Genomic DNA, 19,600 nt, shown 5'->3' with positions numbered 1-19,600 from the left:
TAGCGTCTTATCCAGAACCAATTAGCAATTCACGTTTGATGGTGGGAAATACATTTTAAAGATGGAAAAAAAGCAGCAAAAAACACAACTGTAAAATTATTTGTTTCCATCCAAGTTTTGAATTACAACGGTTGGTGCAGGTGACAAAGGAGCTGCACGTCTAACCTGCTAAACAGCAAACAAATGCCAACACAACTATTCTGTTTTATCAAAGCATGCAGGCATGTTGAACAATGGCTTTGACATTTTGGAGCAATTAGAGAGAGAAAAAAATGAAACGGTGTGATTGTTGAAGTGGCGCTGGTATCACCTGCGTTGCATTTTCAAAGTAGATGCAGTCCACATGTCGAGCTTCATTTAATGTTTAAGGTGCTTTTAGCACAAAAATATTTGCTGTCGCTTCGGTGGCACGTCGGAGCTTCGAATAAGACTGAAGTGTCTGCTGTATAAACTAACATTAAGCTCAGGTTTTTCTTGTGGTTTTTTATGAATAGGTTAATGAATGCTTCAAGACAAAATGTCCTTTGCAGCCTTTAACTGTCCTGGGCTTCGCTCCTGGCTACAGTCTCATCATTCATTCTTTAATTCATTCATTCATTCATTCACATAGTATTTTTTTTCCCGTTCTCACTCCTGTTCAGGCTCAGTCAAGCGTATTCCAACACGCTTTAACAGGAACGCAGGTCACCAGGCTTACACACACAAAAAAGAAGAATACGGTTGCAGGGATATTAGGACGTGTCCATTAAACGCTATTACTGCAGGTTTACTCAAAACAAATCCCTATTGGTAAAAAAAAGATTACTTAAAAATCTATGTAAAAATAAAGCCTTTCAGAGCCTCTATCTAACCATGACAGTACAAATGAAGTATCCTATATTTAATATGACCTGCTGAAAATAGTCCCAGCCATGCTGTGGGATTTTTATAGTAACATTAGCAGCAAAAGCTGGTTGGCTTAGGTTTCACTTCCATGCTCACGAACTACAGATTGTTCCTTTTAAAGAAAAGGTTTCTGCTCCATTCAACACGCCATACTGACCAACAGGTCATGGGCATTAGGAAGACTAAAGGCCGAGATGATTATCTTATATACAGAGTGTTGAGCAGTTGCATTATCTCTTAACTACATGAGGTCACTCTGTACCTCTGCAGTAACTGTTTCTGCTCATGGAGCAAATCGGAGGACAAACCAAACCAGAACAGATCATAATAGGAAGCAAAGTGGCGGTGAGAAATGTTGCTGGCGATACACTGATAAGAATTAAAGTGGCAAGATCTAAGTACGGTTATGGGAAATGATAACCACTTCGATATTCGTCAGTGATAGGTTATTATACTGGTAAGCACATTTTTCTAAAATTAAAACAGTAAAACATGTGTAGCAAGTACTGACCTAAATTACAGGTTAAGAAACAAGAATTACTACTAAATACACTGGAACATATCGTGTGGAGAGAGGCTTTGGCTTCTGTTTATATATTTTAATATTAAGGGAGTATTACCAACCTTTTGTTTTTGTTTATTTAGTTGGTTATTGAAAGTATTTCTAACTTGTTTTACATGTTATAATGTTACAATGGTGAACTTCACAGATTTTATTTGAACAGTGTGTGACAGACCAACAGAAAAAATTCGTGTAGTTGCAAAATTGATCCATATTTATCCTCTGAGACAAAAACTCAATTTTCTGGCTTATGTGACAAACACTATGCTTGGTGGAAAAACGTATACCAGATGCAAAGATTGTTAATCTGGTCAGAGTTGATGTAAGGAAGGACAGAATATTGAAGAACACCAGAATAAAACAAGTTAAAGGATTCAAAAGTCTTAATCCTAGAGGAGAGCTCCCACTTCCAGCTAGATAATAATCGTAAACCTACTACTGAAGCTACAATGATATGGTTTTGATCCATATCTAGACTGAGAAGTTCTTATATGGATATAAGACTTGAAAATTGTGCTAAGAGACACTTTCTATCCAATCTTGCAGCTTTTGACAGAATTTAAAATGAAGAATTGGCACAAATTTAGGTGTCCAGGTCTGAAAAGCTGCAATAAGCCCCTAAAGCTGTTCAGCTGGAATGCATCAACCTGTTACCCACTAAATACAGCATAAAACCATGCCGCACCTTTCAGCAAAAAATAAAAATATCAAATAAAATTGAAAAGCTTGCATCATCTTCTCTCCACTTCTGACGTCTGTGTCACTTTATGTTGATCTATCAACATAAAATCACAATAAAAACATTTAAGGTCCTGGCTGTAACGTGATAAAATGTGAAGAAGCTCATAAGGTATGAATACTTTTGCGAGGCATAAGAAGAGTGCTGTGACGTCATCCGAGCCCAACGTGGAATGATAACTGGCAGGGTACACAACTTTTATAATATGCCATATAACTAGTAGTGCAACCCTGACTAGTCAGTCCAACATAGTTTTCCTGCTGTTTTTCTGGCAGCTAGTAATAACAGGTTCAACCCTGAGAGCAAATCTCCCTGGGAAACGAAGCTAGGCTGAGCGTTTTACAATAGAGCAACAACAAAAGCTTTAAAGGCAGTCGGCGTCGTTATTTAGCATTAGTTATTTTCAATCTATTGTTAAAGAGATGCTTCCTTCAGTTGTAGGATTGTGAGTAAATGAAAACATTTACTGATTCGGTCTTGCTACGTGTGACTCAAGTGTAAAAAGTAATGTTTTATCAGGTATTTCCAGGCCTTGTGTGTTCATTATTTTTCTGCCGAGGTGTATGTATTGACTGTACTCCTTTCATTATTCCTTCAGCCTGGCTGTGCTACATGTCACAGGTGCCCTCTGAGAGGCGACGCTCTCTTTAGCTGAATGACCTTATTGTCCTTATTAAAGCCTGATTTCTATGGCACATCCACCGAGTGTGTGCTCTGCACGGACATTTCACTTTCAAACAATGTCTTCCTTCCACTGTGCTTTGACTTCGGCGTTACCCGTTCCACTATCAGCCTCGCTGAAATTGGTGTATGTGGGGGGGGGGAGGGGTGGTAGTTTTTGGCCTTTATTTCTTATTTCTTGCGAAATTCCGTAGTTGACTTGCCTAAGTTTGTTTTGCAACACGGTGCTGGCTGGATCAACTTTCTCAGTGTGCTTAGATTGCCACGCCTTGCCGGATTAACCGGAAACCTTCATTTTGTGCCAACTTGTATGCAGTTCGACAGACCTAACCTACACAGTGCTTCTCAGCCAGGCTGCAGACCACTGACCCAGACGTAGCAGCACGGCGTGTATAGGGTTCAGTGTTGCTCGGTTGTGTTTCAGTGTGTCAGCATTACACTTTTAGATGTCATTTGTCAAGTGAGCTGTTGAGACATATATAATCTGTATTTACTGCACAACAGCTTGCCGGACTATAAATACACTAAACAGTGCTAACCTCCATATGGCTTAAAATAAGCACAGAGTGTTTCTATTAAATCCTTCAGATTTAATATCTTGCCCACATATTAGGGGAAATTCGCATGTACAAAATGTGCAAACTATTGTAGGTTAATGACACTCAAGGGTGCAACAAAAAGATTTTTTTAGGCTGTAAATATTGTCTGCGTATAAAAAATATATTAAAGGAAGAAAAGGCATCTCTCCTTAAAGTAATAGTAACTTATTTCTCAACTTTGTCCTCATTCTTATGAAATTTTCGTAGATTATGCACTCTAAGGTAATATGCAACATCATAAAATTATTATTTTTTTCACCATTTTTGTTCCATTTTCCACTAAAATGCAACAATTGGAGTGACATTTTAAGTCTGCCAGAATCCTTTCAGCTGCCAAATATTGACTGTTTCAGGTTCAGGAAGCTGAACCTTGAACCCAAGACATGCGGCCAGAACTTCAGGGTTGAGCTTGTGCTGCTTGATGCCTCCCCACGCCTGTGCGTTTGTGAATGCTCAGCTCCTCGCGGCAGCTGCACGAGGGAGCACGAGCCGGTGGACCCTCGTGCAGCTGCTGGTGAAACACATGGCACTAAACTCCTGAATCTGCTTACAATCACGTTCACAAAGTGGCAGAGTTTTGCAGATTTGCTATTGGTGGCAAAGCTGCCTGTCAGATTACGGCCAGCGTGGTCTGACGTGTATTTGTCAAGTAGTGATAGAAAACAATTGTATGTGTCTTATCAATGGCGTGCGGTTATAAAACTTGTTGCAACATCAATACTTTTTATTTCCAGTGACCATTTAAGAACTGACCATGTTCAGAGGCTGTGCTGTTCTCCATGGTGCAAGACGAACTCGCCCATTACCAAAAGCTACACATTGTCTTTTATTCAATCAGCACAAAGCGTCTTTTCTGCTCATTTATCTCCTAAGGACACAGAGTCAGAAGACACTTTGTTTTCTTCATAAGATATGAAGGGCTACCGTCCCCTCTCTACTGCACAATTTACTTCATGAGGTCCTGCTTACTGTAATAGTTTTTTTTTTTATCAAACTTGAAATGTTACATGGTGGCAGCTGGCATGAGCCAGTACAGGATTCTCAGAATATACCAACTTTGAGAGAAAAATAGAGCAGTTTACAGTGACATTTACATTAAGTTTGAAACACAAGTATTTAACGTGATCCTGTCATTTTTTGTTTATAAACTAAAGAACTTAACAAATTAATTTTAATGGTTGTAATAATACTACCAGTAACATTAACTTTTACAATCTTGATATATGGACTTAAGCAAAATACAGAAAATAATAGCCTTTGTGCCATTTTGCTCTTTGTTCAATAATAGTATTTTAACAAACAGATTTTATCTGGTTAATTTGTCAAGCTGCCTGCAGTCTGTTGCTTTACAGACATGCTTAGCATGGGTTATTATCATATAATTTATCATCATCAAGTTAAAAATATATAATATCATATCACATTATTTATCTCGAAAACATTAAACCTAGATTTTTATTAGAGAGACCAAAATATAAACATGGTCTGGGAACTCTTTTTTTATTTATTTTTTTTATTTATTTTTTGAGTTTTGCTTTCATGAGGGCAACAATTAATTGATATATTACATTTTATTTTAGACCAGGATTTGTATTTGTGCTGGTAGTAGGGCTATGACAGTTTTTTCAAAATGCCTTTGATTGTAATTTTTATGGTTTTTGCTATAAGTACCGATAAAATTTGCTATCAAATTTTAAGCCTTTTTTTCCCGCCTGCATCAAGTGGGGCAGCACTGCATTTACTCTCTATTACACTGGAACTTATTCTGGCACCATTTGTAGGACTTTTAACTGTAGTAATGATGAACCATAAAATTCTATCAGTTTTTAATCTGTAACGTTTTAAAACCTTGACATGTCTTGGTAGTGGTAAACTGGCAATGCTTATTTATTATCAGTAGGTCTGTGACAAGCTCTTAAGGCACGAGACGTAGAGAAACCAAAACATCACCGTTTTTCTCATCAAAGTGAAGCCTGCCTTTGTTTGTCTGGCCTAAGCTTTTGTTGTGAGATTTCAAAATGAATATGTGTAACTTTAAACTTGACAATTTGTTAGATTCATATTTGAGGCTCTTATTTTGAAATAAGAAAATTAAAATCCCTGTTGAGTTGGCCTTTTGTGTAGACAGTTGGCTAATAATGATTGCTCATCTGGTTTTCCCGACAATGTCTGATTACGTAAGCGCTGAAGAATAACGATCTGTTAGCACCGTGACACCACAGCTAACCATTAGCTGCTAACAATGCTAAAACTAGCATCTGGATTAAAGGAAAAGGCTATTTCACATGCTTTAATGTGTATTATTAGTTATTTTTTAGTAATAAAAGCACACTAGACTGACATGAGCTTTAAAAATCTCAAATATAATATAAATATTCTGATTCTGATTACAGGACAAAACTTGCAAAACCTTTAGTTTCCAAATAAAACATTTCCACAAAACTATCAATAGTTTCTCGTTGTCCCAAACACAACATTCTGCATCATCTCATGATTTGTGAGCTGGGTGTACGGGCACACCCATACTCATTACTGTAATAACCAGTAATGGATAGAAATCTCCTCCATAAGCACCTGTGTAGGTCCATGAAGATCTCTTATTGGCCTGTGAGGTCTCGTTTTAGAGAGCCAAAATGCCCTTGACTTGTGTAGTAGCTGTAGAGAGGCAGTTGCTGCGGACTCTTGTGCCTAAGCGATAACTCTTGAATTTAACATTATTCACTTCGGGGGGGTGCCTATTGGGGGGGCTTAGAGGTGTATTTGGAGTTTGTCATATGAGTAGTCAGATGTTTCATTTTTGGTCAAATGCTCATCATCAAAAGCGGAGCCATTTGCCAACTCTAAGATTTTTTTGGTCAAATGCCTCTCTGTTCCATCACCAAAGCAACGCACAATCTTTAATTTAAATGGCCCTGTGCCAGAGCGGGCTGCTTGTTTTCTGGTACTAGATGAGTCTTCATTAAAAGCAGAGAAAGAATTTCACCAATGGCACCGATTCTTCAGTGTTTATATGGACTTTGACTTGAAAAGTGTATTATCCCCCCTATCTGTCCAAGCACAATGAAGCTGCTGTGGATAACAGGTCATGGTGAATGTGTTCTTTCCACCAAATGAAGACGCAGAAACAAGCTGTTCTGCAAAAAAAATAAAAATAAAAATTGTTTAACCGTCTTCAAATTGAGTAATGTTTTGAAGTGTTTATTATTATTATATGCTTGAGGAATTCATTTGAAAGCCTCACATCCTGTCACAATGAGCGCTTTTCTGTCGGACCGAATGCCTTAACAAATTAATCTGCTTTTCTGTTTGAGACGTTTTATTGGCAGTGGAACTAATCGCGAACAGTCAGATTAAATTTAGGGTGCTTTACAGCGTTAGTACACGTCCCTCTGATGCAGAGAAACACACAGTTATAATACTGGTCACTCAAGCACTTTGAGCTTAACAGTGGTCATAACATTTCTCTGGTGTAATTACTGCATGACACCCTGACCGAAGAGGAGGAGGGCGTTTATTCATGTGAATTTGCCAAATGATTTTTTTTTTTTGTTTGTTTGTGTGTTTAAACTGAAGTCTTGAAGGTTGATCCTTCTCTTCCGTCCTCTTATTTTTAAAGCTCATAAAAATTCCAGTTTGTAGCAGTGTTTGTAAAATTTCTTTCAAACCAGAAGAGATTACTGTTTAATTTATTGAAAACTATAGCTTTAGTGACGCCCCCTAAGGTTTCAGCCAAAGGAGAAGTAGAAATGAAAAAAGAAAAATGTAAATGTTGTGTGAACATGTTGGCTTCTCTTGTCAGCAGCCTACGTGTTCTTGTTGATGATTTCCAAGCGTCTGCTGTAAAGGCAAATCAATTAAATCTTGACACTGCGATTTGTTTTCTGCTGCCTTTTTTTTTTTCCTGTAGCGTATACGAGTTAGATGCATTACTTAAGTGTTAAGTGCTTCACAGCATTATAGAGAAACACTCAAAGGTAATAAGACACACGGTGCTCTGAATTACTTGGATTTAATCAGCAATCACAACTTTGTTGGCTGGAGATGAATAATTTTTAATACATTATTATGGTGTAGATAGAGGAGTGCTGCGATCCTTCAGTGTTCTTTGACATTTAATTAGATATTTTTTCAACTTTTCTTTTGGAGATGTTAGTGATAACAATGAGTCGTGCCTGGATACTGTTTGTCAGGTGAACATAGCGTACCTTTATCAAACACGCCCTCTTCTATCCCCTATCAAACCTGCACCCTTATTGGTGAGCATTTCAAAGTGTCCGTGCTTTATATATTTACACAGTGCGCTGAATTGCACTGGATCCCAAAGTGAGAAAGCTTGATTTTGCCTGGATAGAAGACTGAAATTAATTATTACTCTTCAAACAGAAGACTAGAGATCGTAGAGGCTGCAAGCAAAAACTTCAACACAACACTCTTCGTGTGTGCGAGTCTCCATCGGATCCACCGAGGCGAAGACATGAGTTTCTCCACGGTGCCCTGTGGCCCCTTTGTCCCTAGATTTAAATGTACAAGGGCCCTTGAATATATGCCCGTAGTGTTTGTGCGCTGTAAGCATTATTTGCATATTCAACATGTACATTATTCACGTGGCTGATACCGCTCCTTTCATAATCGGGCCTCATGTGTCTCTTTTCAGACCCATCCCCCATCCTCACCATTTTAACCCCCAATCTCCCCCTCTTCTTGATTAACTAATGTCCAATTTGATGCAGCGTATTTCAGGAGCTTGTCACCTAATGCAGGCAGCTGATTAACCTGGAGTCTGGCTGGTGAAGTTGCAATCCCCGTCCTGTCTTAATTTCTTTTTTTTGTGTGTGTGTGTGTGTCTCTCGCCCCCCTTCTCTTCCCCTTCTCCTCCCCGTCCTCCGCCCCTCCTCAGCCTTTTGTTGTGGTGGCAGCAGCGGAGCATGCATTGCATTGGGGCGGTCTGAAGCATTGTGTCTGATTTCCAGCAGACAAAACTGACCTCTGGGGATTTATTGACAGTAAACTCCACAGAGGCAGACACAGAGCTGGGAGAGCATAGACGCAGCTAGAGAGGCGTGGGGTGAGTGGGGGTCGTTGGGGAAGGTTTGTAAGGAAAGAGGCAAAAAAAAAAAGGAGAGGGTGTTTGGGTCGGGGGGGGCACCGTCGGACATGTAGACGTATGAAGCAAAAGAGTTTAGACACCATGAAACAGGAAGCAGGTAGACGCAAACGGAGAGAAAAATCAATATGGTGGGCCGAGGGGTGCAAACATGTGGAATTAAGTTCGATTTCCAAATTTTTTTTCTTTCTATACTGTTTTCTATTGGCAAGTGAAAGAAAATGGCCGCCTCCTACGAGGATCTAATTAATTTTGAAGGATCATCAGCCCCTTTAGTCCGAGGCAGGGTACAGGAGGCGAGGGAGGGGAGGCAGACCCCTGGGCTGATTAGAATTCACTGCAGGTAGGCGCTGGCTGCTGCTCACCCACTGTGTCACGGCTAAAATGGAACCACTGTTGTGAGTGGCAGTCTGGGCAACAGTAGCCTGCCTTCCCCTGGCCTGCTCCTTTGTTGCCAGCATTCACCTCACTTTACCCCTCAGGCAGGTGAATCTACATGTCTGGATGGGAAAGGAAAAGCCAAACTGGGAATATATATACACACACACACACACACCTACACACATGTTTGCATTGTCAAAAACAAAGAATAAAGGGTCAGTGGCAGCAGGATACAGTTGCATCTTAAGTTAACTCCTGAAGGGAAAGCAAAAAGGTCAAATATTTACTGTTGGGGATAGATTTAGGTATTTCACTAAATATGTGTAGGATGACTACACAAAGGGCTACAAAATATAATATTTTTATTTGTTTGATTTTCACTAGAAAATAAATGAAAAACATTTCCGCAATGGGGGAGAAGTTCGTAGGTCGTTCAAAACAGTGATGTTATTAAAATTTCGGCTTTTTTTCCTCCCTGTTTGGTTCAGACTGGAATTCTTTTTTGTTATTCATTAGAGGTGTAGCAATACACGCAGCATGTGAGATAAGACAAAATGCAATGTTGGGGTCATGATAATAACACTCAATAAGATTTTAGAAATGTTTAAAAAAAATTATTATTATTTTTTTTACATTACCAGTAGAGTAAAGGCTCCAGCTTTATATAATAGTCAGTGTACAGTTAAGTCCTAAACCATTGAAGATCTAAGTTTAACAGCAATCTTTTAATTTGGAAAAATATTTCTTTCTGACTGTAAAAAATGCTAATGTTTTAGAGTGGCCCAACAATAGTACTTGCACATTTCTGACAACAGGTTACCAAACCACTTCAATGTGGAAGGAAAGATTTTTATCTTTTGGATGTTCAGATCTGAAGTACAGGTTACAGGAAGAGTGTTTTACCCTTTTTCACCCTTTTACAACCTACATTTAAAATATTGACACATAGTAAAATTCTGCACATTAATTCATACCTCAACATTAATAGCATTGACATTTCATCCCTTCTTACTTGTTTCCTGTTGAAAACAAACCATTTTATACCCGTTTACTTATAGTATGGTGAATAACAATTACATTTTTTTTTTCTGTACAAACTTTGTTTAAGGGTGGCCTCCCACCCTCAAACATCTGGAACTGCTCAACAAAGATAAATTGTCAGAGTGCAAGTGAGCACAAGCAAAAAGCTGGCAACAGTTTGACTGACTCTTCCACTGGATATTGAGAAGGGTATAAATAGTGCGTTGTGTTTAATAAAATTGTAAATGAACAATTTTTTAATTCAAAATTAGTACTCTTTGTACATTGTTTCTAACAGGAAATGAGACAGGCATCGCTCCAAATATATTAACACTCCTTAGTTGTACGGAAATCATTTTAAATCTAAATTTGCCATGTTTATTAATGGAGGTAGGCAATATGGGTTTAAAATTTTATTACAATATTTTGTGGAGCTGACAAAAGTGACAATAAGAACCATTTATTACTTCTTTTTTCTGGGCACAGCAATCATACCACCACAAACTGAAAAACATTCCCATTTGTAATGTACCTCTTTTGGAAACCTGTAACTGCATTTAATCATATTTTTAAATTTATTGATATTTATTGATACCCCTTTGAACACAGTGGAGAAAATAATAATAATAATAATAATAATAATAAAATAGCAATTCCGACAATACAGACAGTTTTGGAGGTTTTAAACATAAGTTGGAAATTATTGTGAAAATAATCATTCTTTAATAAATGACAAATAAATGCCTAACCCCAGTTATTAACATAATATATTAATTATTAAACTCTGCCAATAAAGCTTATTCTCATTACAATTCATCAAAATTCAAACTTAAGAAAACACTCTAAAACACTTTAGCTAAGTATATGATTTCTAACTCCTAATGGCGGGAATCAAACAGCAATACGAATTGGCAAAATAATCGCAGTAAAGGATAAAATCTGCAGCATAAATTGCGGATAATCTTGTCATCCCTTGATTTTGTGATGGATTCAAAACTGAGACTTTATCAGAAAACCTGTCGCGTTTTATTTTTGTTTAAACAAATGACTTTTTACGCTGTGCAACCAGATTCTTTTGCATATTTTTTTCATACCCAAATCTTCACATGAAAATTAGTTCTGACTAGTGGTAGAAAAATTGTGTTCAACAGTACAGTTGCACCAGATTTTATAGGCTTTGAGCTAAACATATATGCTACATGATTAAACTTTTAGTTTATTTTCAACATGTTTATTAGAATTTATCTTCATAAATGATGAAAATACTTTAAATGATGAAAATAAGGGTGGAAGGTAGGCCTAAAAGGTATATAAATAAATTTTCCCTCTAAGATAAGAATCCCCTGCATAAAAAACCCCAAACATTTTCTAAACAAATTTGAAACGTTTGTATTCAGTTGACAAATTGCGTCAAGCATAAGTTGCATTTCTTATGTTGGCATGTTTCAAAAAATTATACCTAACTCAGAATAAATTTTGTTTTTTTGAGTAACACCAAAGCTTAGTTAAAGTCCACATTTTCTACTTAACAGGGACGTTACAGTATATATCAATATTATGACATTTTTCAAACTCATCAAAATGATCAGTTTATCTTTAGTAAAGACTTAATTAGCAGCAGTCAAAGCAATTGTACTTTTTTTTTTACCGTGGTATTACTTTCATCAATATCTTCTACATTACTTATCTGCAATAGAAAAAAATGCAGTCTTCACTGTGAACACAGAATGCGCTCACCACTAAGAGCGGTTCACCTTAACGTGTTTTATTTGGATTTAAAGAATGCTATTTGAAGGTCACAGTGGTTTAAACGTGGTTAAGACCCTTACTGAGGTTTTGCTGTGTTCATGTTTGAAAATAGAGACATAAACCGACATGTACTCATTCTGGTTTTCCTGCCAAAAATAAACTGATACAAGGTCTGTAGTTCAACTATAACTCTTGACAACCTGCAGCAGGTTGAGCAGACAAACCAAATTGAGAAATGTTTACTTACCGTATTTTCCGCACTAAAAGGTGCACCTAAAAACCTTCAATTTCCTCAAAAGCCGACAGTGCGCCTTATAATCCGGTGCGCCTTATATATGGACCAATATTGAGTCACAACAGGTCTAGCAACTACGGTAAGCAGCCGCCGACTTCATTTTCCCCCGTAGAAGAAGAAGCGCGCGGTGCATGCTGGGATAGTTGTTAGAACGCTGGTTTGTTAATAAAGTTTGACTGACCTATCTACCTAACTACCTGATAATCAGGTCGTCTGCAGGTCATTTAGCATGACTTCTCCACGAGCATGCTGTACGCGAACGGAGAAGGGTCACCATCGTCCGGCAACGCCCCGGCCCAGTTGCGGAAGGCTCTCCTCTGCGGGGGAAGAGAGACAGAGACTGCGGCGGCCATAGACATTATGGCGCCGGCAGTGTGTCGGTTGGTCTGTTACCCAGAAAGCAGTTGGGCACAATATCGCAACACCAACACCGTGAGTGAAACAATGACTGGGGCAGCCTACTATATAAAGTACTCGGGTACCTCTTCTTTATTATTACACATCCACATTTGTGGAGAACGGAACAAATCGCGTCCTGTAGCGTCTATTCTATGCGCCTCATAATGCAGTGCGCCTTATAGTGCGGAAAATATGGTACTGTGATTTAGCATTAACAGCTATGTAGTTAGCATCTGCTAGAGGAGGCGATTATTCCTGTAGTTTACTTTTTTTTGTAGTGTTTTAAAAATGCCTTATTTGCACGTTGTAAGGTGAAAAGTGGAGCTGTATTAAAATCTTGGTGCTCTATGGTGATCAAAATATTCACGCTGAGCCTTCACTGTCTACTGCTCGCATCTGCAGGTACGCATTCGACACGATGTGGTTGACCAACAACCAAAAAACCCATCGTTTGTAATAGGAAACTAGCTGAAGATGGCTTCAGTGATAATTTTATTTTCAAACATTGAGGCTAACCACTTCACTACCATTCTATGTATTGACATCACTTTTTCTCTTTATACTTTAGTTAATTTGTGAAGCTGCAGAAAAAAGAGGAAAGTGAAACTGGTGTATCAGACCAGCAGTATAGAGCTAATCTGTGTAGAATGTGCTTCACACATGGCCTCTCTCTCTCACTCTATCTGCTTTGGCAACTCGTCTGCACTTTCTAATTATTCGCGATCTACTGTCACCATATCGCCCAACCCCGCCACATGGAAAAATCAAGAGATTCGTCGTGGTTTCATGTACATGGGTATGGAGTGATTTATTTACAGTTGGCACAAAATGGTGGGAACAAATTGGCTTAGGAATAAACTGATACGGAGCCGTTAAAGTCCTTAAAAAGAAAATCTGATTCAGAAGATCCCAAAGAAAAGTGGAAATCAGTAATGTTTGAGATAGACATTCTCAAGGCTGGCCTGTTTGGTGTACATGGTTAATTTAAACTTGATTAGAGAGCTGTAATAGCGAGAAGTGTATGAAAATGTCATAGTTAAGGATTTTACTTTGAGGCGTCCTTTTGTCTTGACCAACAGTGCATTTGTAGTTGTTTGCTGTGACACAGAATGATCCATTTCAGTTTAGAGTGATTACCCTCTGCTGTTAAACATGCCATTACTTGTCCGCATCAATTATGCCACATGAGAAGCACATTTCAGGAAACACACATAGGTGCGGTGAATTCAGAACTTCTCAGAGCGGAGCGTGTGGACTCGGGGTGACCAAGGGAACCGAATCCTTTATGTTTGAACATCTTCACCTTTGCTTTTCTCCAAGACATTATCCTTCACGGCATGGAAAGAGCTTATCCTCCTTGAGGCACATCCATTGCCTAAAATATATCTGCTACCTTGGAAAATCTAATATAGATACATTAATTTACCAGACGTGGTTGGGTTCTTCTTTAGAACTTCTCGAGAGCAGTGAAAGAATAATTTGTGTCAACACTAATGTGCAGGTCTGGTCAAATCCCAGCCCCGTTCTGGTTACTCAGCAGCCCGGTGTGGTTGCTGGCATTTCAGAAAGAGAGCACTTCAATTTAGTGTTGTGGCAAATGGAAGTGGAACCAAATGTGTTTTTTTTTTTTCATATTCAATTTACCCCACACAAAAAAAAAAATATTTAAGAGTGTCAGGTCAAACTGAACCCACATTAATGATAAGTGTGTAATTTCCAGATACTTTTAAGGCTTCACTGGTTGTAGTACTTTAATGTATTCTGAACAATGTGACATTAATAAAAAGGAACGTGCCTGAAAATGATTTTCCTCCTGCTCTTATGTATTTTCCCAACTTGCCTGACTCTAAGTGATGTGTTAGTACGCTGTGGTTTATCTTACACCGTCTTTGTTGCCAGTTTTGGGGGTCAAACATTTGCGTGCTAATGCGTTTGCCGAGTAGAAGAGCGATTGTGTCAGGCTTTCTTGGCGTCACCAAACCAGCACGTCACATGCCTCACGCTGTTGAATGCCTTTCTTGTGATTTCCAGTGAAAGCCTTGCATGTTTAATAATTGACTCATCTCCATTATATTTCAGCCTAAATTTGCTCCACATCTGTATGCAGTGTTACACAGGCTTCATTTTGGACAAAGGAAAAACCTATCATGATTTTGATTTCTTCAAAATCATTCTTTAAACAAAAGGCCACCCTGGAAATTTTGGAGAATGTAACATTTTTTTTTCTTTTTGACAAGGGTGTGGCTTTGTTATCCTGCAGTTGAGAGAGAGAGAGAGGGAAAAAAACTGGCACCAAAGGCAAAATCATTTTCAACCTTGATTTGTGATTTTGAAGTCATGTGATCACAGAAACGTCCACTCGCTTTGCCGTAAAAACTCTTCACACATCTGTTGCAGCTCGTCTGTGGCAGATATTCCTGTTACTGTGGCTCTGGGTTCATTAAGGGAGTGGCAACATCGACAGGCAGAATGTGGCATTAAGATTTGTCTTTGTCTTTTCTCCCCCCCCCCCTCTCTCTTCCCCTTCCCCTCCTCTCCAAACACTGTAGCAGAGGAACACATGATTTGGACAGAGAAGACTGACAGCCTTGCCTAGCACCAGGCCACTGATCAGCCATCTCCACCAGCAAACTGACCCGCTCTTCATCACCAGCCTCACAAGCATTTTCATTAAAAAAAAAAAAAACAAACAAAAAAAAATCATCTAACTGTGAGTAATGGGGCGACTTCATTTTTTTTTTTTTTACATTACTATTTTAATTGTAATTTTGTTTAGAAAGTAAATGTGCTCATAGTATGTCATTTAATAATAGCGTGCTACTTTCTGGGTGAGATTTGTGATTATTTATTTAAGTGTTTTTGACACATATTGAGTAAAGACAGTTCTGGTAAAATTCTGCCGAATTTTTATGTGCCTTTTTTCCATTTTTCAGTGTCGCAAGTAGTAAAATTTTTTAATTACTGAGAAGTATTTTGGAAAAAACTCAGCCAAAGATGACAGCTTCAGTTAAAAACAGCACAATACTTGACAAGCATTACATGCCAACTAAATTAATTTTGTAGCAGCTTTAAATATCTCAGTTTTCCACTTCCTCCCTATTTCATTTGGATTTTCCTTTCTTTTCTATCTGCTCACTGAGGGGGAAAAAGCACATTAGGTTATCTCTGATCAGCTAGGGCACATTTAGTGTATTGAAGGGGTAGTTAGAAAACGGCATCATCGTGAACACATGGCTGACAAAAGAGGCCTGTTGTCCTTTTAGCCCAGTGCGCCACCTAAAGGCTGTTTTAGGCACTTCAGAATAACGCTGAACACGAGCGCTTAATAAGAGAACCCTCCTAATTGTTCTTCGCTTCGTTGAACTATAAGTTTTCTACATCATCCATAGTAATAAGCAGCAACATTGTGAATGTAAATAAAATCATTAATTCTTTTAGTCATACTGTTTATGTTATTAAATTTATTTTAATCTGAATTATTTAGTTTGTTTTGCTAGAATATATATATATTTTTCTTTTTAATGTAGGTTTTTGTAAACCTGGCTGGCCAACATGTTACTGCCATGTGTAAAAGGTAAACATTTTCTTGGCAAACAGAACAAAAAGTTCCTTTATTTCAGTAATTCAATTCAAAGCATGAAATTCATCTGTTACATAAAATCATTACACAAAGACCGATACACGTCAAGTATTTATTTCTGTTCATTTTTGAAGATTAGAAAATGGAGGCGATCAGCCTGCGGCTTTGCTGAGGTGTTCAGGAAGCCCAGGTTGCTTTAATAAAAGCCTTCATTTTAGGTTTAGTGAATTTCATGTTCCTCTTGCCATCACTCCGCTGATTCTCTGTAGGGATATTTTGCTGGCCAACGTTGCCCAGTTACACCATGGTCATTAAAGCAGGTAGTAGTAGTGGACAATGTGGGCTCCAAGTCCTACCTGATAATAAAACCAGCATCTCCCTAAAGCGTGTCAGAAGAGGGAAGCACAGCAATCTTGAATATCTTAATGGACAGCTGCATTGATAAAGCACATTAGACTAACAGCAGATGACTTGATTTCCCAAATCCCTTTTCTCTTCGTCTCAGGTAAGATGCTTCTGCTGTCGTCTCTGCTTCAGGGGTAGCTAAAGACGAGGAATGTAAAAGTAGTGGCACGTCATCCATGTTTTGTAAACTCACAACCATTCACCCTCCTTTCAAATTATACATGACAAAATGTCTAATCTGACTTGTGTGATGTAAACTAACTTTAATCTGCTCGTGGTTAGGCTTCACAGAGTGCGATCTTCTGCTACCTCTGCCTCTGCGTCCCACAGTCCTGTATTACCCCTTAAATTACAGTGGTCACAGGATTGGGAGTAAAGTATATTTTGGGGTTTTTTTGTAGTATGCCTATGTGGTGTGCGTCAGTGTAGACTCTGTAGACAGACTTAAATACATAAGTAGATTTATTAAGCAATCCAAATACAGATTAAGCAAGCCCAAAATGTAGAAGTTAATGTTAGTTAGGAGGGACAAAACCAATAAAGCCCTGGACAGCGTCCCTCATTTTCCAACGTAAGCATATTAGCACATTCACATGTCTTGTTTGGGTCGTATTGTCTTCTTGTCCCTCTGGAATCTTCCTCGTGACTGAATGTTTTCCCGATCATTCCAAAAAGTTCTTTTGTTTTGCCCAGACAAGTACATTACTCATAGCATGAAGGCCTCATCTTAGGCCTGTTGCTGAGACATAAAGATATAAACTGTTTTCAGACGTTACACAAGTACCTTTCTTCTTCCCCAACCTTTATTTAACCAGGATGAAAAAAACTCCCTGGGATTGCAAGAGTGTCCTAGCAAGTGACAGCAACACAATTACAGTAATTACTTACAGATAGACACACAGTGTCTTTCAATATGGATATAGATTTGTAATAGTGGTATGGTTCACCTCCCCGCAGAATGTCTGGACATAATTTATCGGCCGGTATAGACCGTAGACTGAAATCATTACTTGGAAGCGGCCACTGATTCCAGCCACCACCTACGTTTTGTGAATCTTCCCCAAAGTCTCCAAAGTTTGGGGAATAATCAAACTCACAATAATCTCAAGGCTGTGGTTTTTCCTGTTCATCTACCACATAATTTCCTTCCACTCAACTTTCCATCAATTTGTTCAGAACCAATTGGGCCTGAACAATTGGTTCAGGCCCAATTGTTCAGATTGGGCCTGAACAATCTGCTGCTTTACCTTTAACAGCTTATCTTCAGTTATTGAAATCTTACCCATGATTCTGTAGGTTCCAAATTCATCTTTTAGAAAATATATTTCATCTTTTGAATTGAATTGCTGAAATACGCAAAGTATTTGAAGATATTCTAATTTTTAGATTTGCACCAGTTAATTGGGAGGTCAGAACAACGTTTCACGTTATGTATTAATTTTTCAGGGAGTTTTATTGCTCTTTCTTTCCAGGTGACATCAGTTGCAAGGGGATGACCGAGCGCATTCATAACATCAATCTCCACAACTTCAGCAATTCTGTACTTGAGACCCTCAATGAGCAGCGAAACCGCGGGCACTTCTGTGACGTGACCGTTCGGATCCATGGAAGCATGCTGCGAGCTCACCGGTGCGTGCTGGCCGCTGGAAGCCCATTCTTTCAGGACAAGCTGCTCTTGGGCTACAGCGACATCGAGATCCCCTCTGTGGTCTCAGTGCAATCCATCCAGAAGCTGATTGACTTTATGTACAGTGGAATTCTGCGGGTTTCTCAGTCAGAAGCGCTGCAGATCCTCACCGCTGCCAGCATTCTGCAGATCAAGACCGTCATCGATGAGTGCACCCGCATCGTGTCCCAGAATGTGGGCCTGGCTGGTCCAGGGGGGTTCCCTGTGATACCAGGAGATTCTGGCCAGGAGACGCCCCGTGGCACACCAGAGTCTGGCACCTCCGGGCCCAGCAGTGATGCAGAGTCAGGCTATATGCAAGTAACATCACAGCAAAGTGTAGATCGTACATACACATCCCTGTACTCCTACCCCGGCCTGTCTCTGCAGAATGGCACCCGAGAGCGGTCCCTTTACGTTAACCCCCTGTCAGCAAATTATGATCCAAGCAATCAGAAGGACCAGCAATCTCAAGATCCGCCCTGGATAAACCGCATCCAGGAACGGTCCCAGCAGGTGGAACGCTTCATGTCCAGCGCAGAGTCCACTCACTGCCGCAAGCAACCACGACCGGTACGCATCCAAACAGGAGGGATGCATATAAAGCAGGAGGCCGAAGACGAGTTCACCTGCTACGACATGGGGGACTGCCAAGATGACACTGACCACAACGAGGGCGTGGAGGGCGAATCCAAGGTTGAAAACTTTGACTCAGGGGTCAGCTCCTCCATCAGCACAGAGACAGACACCATGGAGCAGCAGCCGTACCTGACAAGCTTCAGTCGAGACATGGTTGGGGAAGGGCAGCAAGGCATCGAAGGAACTCCAGTGCAGATAGAGGTCAGCGACTCGTCCCCAGAGCGGATGCAAAAGACGGAGGACGGGGACACTTCCCACAGCACTAGTGACAGTAGCATGATGCAGCCCCTGCCAAACTCAGTCAAACTCAGTCCCATGTCCCAGTACATGCGCCAGATAGAATCACACACCAGCAACCTGAGGATGCCGATCACCGTGCCCAGCAATTCCCAAGTGATGGGCACCGCCGGAAGCTCCTTCCTGCCCACACTCTTCCCCACGCAGCCGTCTAGAGACCACAAGCCTTTCCTTTACCTTCCTGGCCAGCAGCAGCCCCAGTTTGTGGCAGTGCCGCCGCCCGCAATGCCATCATTCCCGAACCCCATGTCCGTACAGCAGGCTCCATCTCAGCAGCAGCAGGCTGCAGGAGGGATTGGTCCGGGTGAAAAGAAGCCCTATGAATGCACTCTCTGCAGTAAGACCTTTACTGCCAAACAGAATTACGTCAAACACATGTTTGTCCATACTGGTAAGTCAAAATGTTAAAATATACATGTTGAATGCTCAATCATATAAATATTTCACTCAGATTGTAGCTGCAGACTTCAAGAGTAACAGAATACAAAAGGTTCATCATATGTCGAAAAAAGGCATATTTAGTTTGTTGTGAGCTGTTGTATCAGATTATGGCTTCACAGAGACCAGTAGATTGGGTTAGAATGAGGCATGGTTTGATT

At 39.7% G+C, this 19,600-nt stretch overlaps 1 protein-coding gene across 2 annotated transcripts in view; it reads left to right on the top strand.

Annotated features, from left to right (window-relative positions):
- Positions 1-19,600, top strand: part of zbtb20 (zinc finger and BTB domain containing 20) — a 43,830-nt gene that overhangs the window by 8,525 nt on the left and 15,705 nt on the right. Inside the window, exons 2-4 of one of the 2 annotated variants that reach the window (XM_017308580.2) lie at positions 14,964-15,124; positions 15,942-15,988; positions 17,872-19,392. In XM_017308580.2, coding sequence (XP_017164069.1) covers positions 15,967-15,988; positions 17,872-19,392 — 1,543 coding nt within the window. In that variant the 5' untranslated portion in view covers positions 14,964-15,124; positions 15,942-15,966. The remainder of the gene's footprint in view (positions 1-14,963; positions 15,125-15,941; positions 15,989-17,871; positions 19,393-19,600) is intronic. The other variant, XM_008427769.3, reaches the window with a different exon arrangement.

This window comes from Poecilia reticulata, chromosome 14, assembly GCF_904066995.2.
Source record: "Poecilia reticulata chromosome 14, P_reticulata-male-v2, whole genome shotgun sequence".
NCBI lineage: Eukaryota > Metazoa > Chordata > Actinopteri > Cyprinodontiformes > Poeciliidae > Poecilia > Poecilia reticulata.
Note: the sequence above shows the minus strand (reverse complement) of the source record. Positions and strands in the feature narration are given on the sequence as shown.